Source organism: Schistocerca serialis, chromosome 5, assembly GCF_023864345.2.
Source record: "Schistocerca serialis cubense isolate TAMUIC-IGC-003099 chromosome 5, iqSchSeri2.2, whole genome shotgun sequence".
NCBI lineage: Eukaryota > Metazoa > Arthropoda > Insecta > Orthoptera > Acrididae > Schistocerca > Schistocerca serialis.
Genome location: NC_064642.1, coordinates 313804007 through 313810006, shown reverse-complemented (window position 1 = coordinate 313810006; position 6000 = coordinate 313804007). Strand labels below are relative to the sequence as shown.

The 6000-nt window shown below is 36.2% G+C and overlaps 1 protein-coding gene across 1 annotated transcript in view; it reads right to left on the bottom strand.

Moving 5' to 3' along the window:
• Window positions 1-1628: 1628 nt before the first annotated feature.
• The window catches only part of LOC126481918 (uncharacterized), a 39173-nt gene continuing 34801 nt past the window's right edge, over window positions 1629-6000 (bottom strand). Inside the window, exon 2 of the mRNA XM_050105877.1 lies at window positions 1629-3089. Coding sequence (XP_049961834.1) covers window positions 2025-3089 — 1065 coding nt within the window. The 3' untranslated portion in view covers window positions 1629-2024. The remainder of the gene's footprint in view (window positions 3090-6000) is intronic.

Genomic DNA, 6000 nt, shown 5'->3' with positions numbered 1-6000 from the left:
CCTATAAATTACACCAGTGTTTTCTAAGATCCTCTGTGAATCAATTATCAGTCAAACTACAAGATCAGTTTTCACCCTCAATATTTAATACCATTTTGTAGCAGTATGTTACAAGTTGAGCTGCTGATCCCATTTTCTGCACAATCTTTTGATGAACAACCTAGTCATCTTTTTTAGGTGCTGTGAGTTGTGTTCTTATGTGTACAGCTTGCAGCAAATGAAGAAGACAGTAGGGTTGGTCATTGAAATACTGTGCACAAAATCGAAATAACAACTCAGCTGAGCACTGAGAAGCATACTATTAAATCTTCTTTCTTCCGGAGAATCTAAATACAGTCTTACTTCTGTTATGTATTTTGTTACAATATTTTGCTCCAAGTTTCGGTTGAGCATCCTCAGGTGGACTAATCTCACGAGTTCTCTTGTTGCGTTGTACATGTTTACTAACTACAGACCTTCCTACGGCACTAGCAATTTTTCACTTTGGAACTGTAGGCTCCTTAGAAGTCCCACAAGATGCTACGGAAATAAATGATGATCCAGACAGAGTTCCACTCACCTAGACAAAACTTACACAACATTTAAACTCAACAGCCATTCATCGTACATCATGCAGTTTTGAAATTGTAGGATCCTTATAAATCCCACAAGATGCTAGGAAAATAAATGTTGATCCAGACAAAGATCCACTTACCTAGACAAGACTTACACAATGTTTCAACTTAACAGCCATCCGTCCCATAATTATGCAGCACAGCACAAGATTAACCCTTGGTTTCAATAGAAAAGCCAAGGTCCCCATTCCCTATGACATATGACACACAATGCGTCACCATGATGCTTAGTAGTGGCTGCTGAAGCATGCAGAGAGTTTACAGTATTGGAGGCATTGACCAATCCTAGCTATAAGTCCAGATTTACCATGACAACATCCATGCATTATTCACTGAACCCACAAGGGAAATTATGCCACAGAGTGATGCTGATGGGCATGGAACCTAAAAAGAGTTGTAACTGCATTATCTCATACCAACTGCCTGATCGGAAAGGAGAGGGTATAACTATGTCATAAAGCTTATTTTGTTGTGTGTGTGCAAGGATTAACATTGTATAAATTTTTATGGGTACACTAACACCCAATAAGTCTTATTTTTGAAATTTTGATGGTAGTCTGTACAAAAATATTCATATATTACAGGTAAGTCCTGGGATGAAGATGCTACTTTTGTGAAGCGTTTATCAGACCTGCATTAGATGATGTCAAGAATTTTGGCTATATTTTTGTTTGCATGTATAAGCACACATTTGAAAGGCATTAAGAGGCAATAGTTTTGCTGGACACAAGAATTTGTTTGGAATACTTTGAGTCTTTTTAATATAGTAATCAGTGACTAGTGACTACAATCATTACCTGTTTTCTATATGTTATTATCTTTACTTGTTACATAGTGGCTTTGCCTCAGTACTCCTATACAAAATCAACAAAATCAAAAAATTTTATGTGACGCATTTATGATTTATTCACTGATATTGTAGAATTACATTTTTACACAAGGAAAACATAATTATGCAAATAAAGAATTTATAATGAAGCAATTTTATGTTAAATTTTATTTGGGTTCTAAGAGTGGAACTTAGGTAAGACAAATTTTGAGTATACTTGAATCAATAGTTATTTACTAAGACAAATGAATAAACGTAAAGCTTAGCTCAATAGATTTATACAATAATCAAGCATCCAGCATTCTTGCAAAAAATACCATCTTCAGGCATGTGCTCCGAGTATAATTTGGTAAAAAGATTATTAAGAACAATATTGACATAAAATTTCAGACAGGTTTGACATTTTATGATTTCCACAAATATCATGTCACATATTACCAACAGTCAGCACAAATTTCCTTCTATGATGCAATCAAGCTTTTAAATGTTTGAAACAAAGTTGTTACAACACAATAATAATGTTCTAAAAAAGGGAATAGTATGTTGAAATGAGTATGATAGAGATAAGCAAAAATAGATAATCATTCTATCTGCATGTTTTGTGAAACTTCAGACAGCCATTCCAGAATACTGGAAGGAGTCAAAGAATTTATGTAATGTGCAAGTGCACTTTGTGGCACAGAACACACTAAACAATACAACAATGCTGTGTAATTAATAAGGTCCTGCAAATCTTCTAATGTCACATTATCATTCATAGTTTTGGGCAGTTCTTCTGTGAATAAATTCTTCATGTCTTGTCTCAGAAAATGTAACTCTGATCTGGTGGCACCTGGAACAGACATTTTCCATGTACAAAGTTGGTCCCTCAATACTCCTGGTTTATCTTGATGTCCCTCTTGAAGGTCCGTACAAGATGCTTGAGAAATGAACTCTTGTTTAATTACTGATGTTAAATGATCATTCAATTTTACTGTTAGAATCTTGTCTTTATAATCTGACGATTTTTCTGTATGAAGTACAGGTGTAATGCTTTCTTGTTCATTTTCATCTTCATTTTCTGCTATGATTAGGTCACCACTGTCCCCAGAAACAGTGCTGCTGTTACTACTATTTAAAATATTTTCCACTTCTTTTCCATAATGAACTTTTTGGTCCCTGACACGTCTGACTTCATTGTTAACCTTGGTATTTTCTTCAGTACTGAGGAGTTTTGTGATACCTGTTTCATGAGAGCTAACATGTACCTGCTCTTCTAACTGAAAAAATCCTGTCGATGGCTTTGTGTAACATGGAGATAATACTTCTTTTCCCAAAATCAGATCATTAGTGGAACAGTTATCATGCTTGCACTTACTTCCACAAACCTCAGAATATTTTTTTGAAGAAATAAAGTTTTTTAAACACTTGTTAGATGAATATGCACTCTCAGAGGTTGTTTTCTGGTTACATACCATGACACAGAAAGCCAACACAGCATGGAGAGCATGATGAGCAACCTCCTGGAGATGTTTTCTGTCCTGTGAATCTTGGTAGACAGGCCGTTCATGCATCCCTTCAGCTGGCCATTCTCTCCATTCCCACAATTTTTCAGGAGACGGTGGTGCAAACTCACTTGCCTCTGTACACCGAGATCTTGTCCGCACCTGTTTATAAGCCAAAGTAACTCAGTGATACAATGCTATATATATATAAATTAAACCACAGCAGACTTAAAATAAGACATGCAGAGAGGTAAATACCCAAGAAGAAAAATAAATATTATATTATAGGTACTGGGGAAGGCTCTGAACTACCATCAGAACTTCAAAATCTATGGTTTACTGCACCTAGCTTCCAATTTTCTGTTGAGAGTGTAATGAAAGTGGAACCTGCAGAATAGTGCACATCTTCTTCTACAAATAATTCTAATTGTGTATGCTAATGTGCTTACTAGTTGTCCTGCTCAGACCATGCTTAGATACTTCTATACATGACAGGGTTATTCTTCAAGTGTATTATGTTTTTTTAGTGCTGAATCTTCTGCAATGGACTGGGACTTTCTCAGTACTCTCTTTCCCCTGCTTGTGATCTACCCTACAATAACGTCACTGTTAAAGGGTTCACAATACGTTCAGTGCAATGGCTCTTCTTAAGCAACCAACACAATGTATTATTAAGTTTATGTTAGAGTCAGTACAAAAATTATGAAGTGTTCACAAAACTTTTTTAATTTTTTTATGTCATATTGATCATTTTATTGAAGCCATCACTGTGCAAAATTAACAATGACTAGTTTGTAGTAAGACACTGCCACTCACATTTCTGCTTTCATTCAGTCTGGAAACAACATGTCTCTTAAATGTGTACAACTGTCTGAAAAATTGAATATGAAATGAAAAACAAGGTTTATTCTCCAACATGGTGAAGCCACTGATGTCTAAATGTCAAGATAAATATCATTGTCACATAACAACTTTATTGTTTATATAAAAGTATTTTACAGTTCTTGAGTGTACACTACACAAAGAAGATGTCTTGGAATTGCTCCTTACGGCAATCCTTAGGTCAGCACTTGGGGACCAATTAATTCATTTTTGTATTTCATGCACAGTTTTCCACCCGATAATAATTCCTGGAAGCCAAAGAAAAGTGGGAAAGCAGGCTCCAGAAATGAACTGTTGTAATAGTATAGGCAGTACTGTGTTATAAACTCTGCTGACACTGACAAAAAATGCTGACAAATATTGTTACTTCCAACACATAATCTGGATTTCCATTGATAAAATGTACCTTTGCCCTATCGGAAACCATACTGGGATTTGGGTACGAACCTCTGCGAGTCAAAACTTTTCTTTATCCTATGGTCAATACTTTCACCAGTGCAAGATGAAAATATGCAGGGGTTGGTACAGCTTTGCATCTTGTGAATTAGGCTTCTAGTAATGGGAATTATAACTGGTGTGCCCCAACCAGAAATGATGTCCTCTTTCATCCAAGGAGATTTATATACTTTGAGTAGTAGTTCTCATGAACTGGTAGGCATATTACTAAGCATCATACAGTACAGGTCATTCAGATGAGGCAACACACCTGAAGCTTTTTAATTGTTTTCAAATTTCTAACACAAAAAGGCCGGCACAAAAAGATGGTCATATATACTGATTGCTGCTAAATTTAAAGAAGTATTAGGTCTACAATGCTCCTTCTGCCATTTTGCAATAGATGGCAGTAGCAGCAAATGGTGTTCCAGGTGATATGTTAAAAGTGTCATACAATAAGCTTAGGAATATGTAAACATAACACCATCAAAATATCAGTCAATTAGTGATTGCATCATGAATTTATTCTCAACTAAATACATCAACTTACAAGCCCAATTCTCATCATTTCCAGGAAGTTTCAGTTTTGTGCTTTAATGTTAAGAATTCTATGGTTGAGGCTCATAAAAAGCTGGGTAAGACCTATGGTGAGCCACCTATTAGTGAAAGAATGGGCAGAGACTTGTTTCAATGCTTCAAGAACGGTGATTTTGATGTCAAAGACTGGCACAGTGGTGGAAGAGAGAAGGTTTTTTAAAGCTACGGAAACCAACTGAAGCAATCACAGGAGATCATTATCAAAATCAGTTGTTGAGATTGAACTGAGCACTGAAAGGGAAATGGCCACAATACATAGTCATGAAATGGTGTTTTTGGAGCTTCACATTGCTTAACCCCACTTCACAAAAGCTGTACAATCTTGGAAGTGCTGAAGTGGGAAATCCTACCCCACCCTCCATATTCTCCAGACACTGCTCCCTCTGGCTACTACTTTTTTCGATCAATGGCACACAGCCTGCTGACCAGCAATTCTGGTCATATTAACAAGTGCAAAATTGGACTGATTCATGGATCTCCTAGAAAGACACCCAGTTCTTCCACCGTGGAATCATATGCTGCCCAAAAGACGGGGGAAAGTAGTAGTCAGTGATGGCTAATACACTGAATCATAAATTTTTTGTCAGTCTTTCACAATGAAGCCTTGAACTTTGAGAAAAAATGGTTGAAGCAAAGTTATAGACCTAATACATATTTATGGGTGGGGTACCTTTTGCACCAGAATATGGCACTTCCGTGTGAGTCTAGATAAGGATATATATCTACACAGAAATTATTTTTACTTTTAGTATTGTGGTTATGAACTGCATGGTTCATCCTAAATTTAGTCTCATGATTAACTACAAATACCCTTAGGGAACACATGTATTGGCCCATAACAGTAAGAAACCTAAGTCCATGAAGAGGCTTCTGCAAGATGTTCAGTTAAGAACTTTAAACATTTCTGGACAATAAATTATTGCCTGAACTTAGTTGCATTGCCTTAGAAGATTATGTCATAGGATAGAACTGCATGAAAATATGAGAAGTATGACAGTAATACCACCTGTAAGCCAACTCAATGAGAGAATTTTCTTCATGCAAAGCAAGAAGAATTGATTTTTATGGTCAACTTGTTCACATGCTGCTGCTACATCAGTTTGTTATCTATCTTGATGCCTTGGAATTTAACATATGGAGCCTCATCAAGTGTATGCCC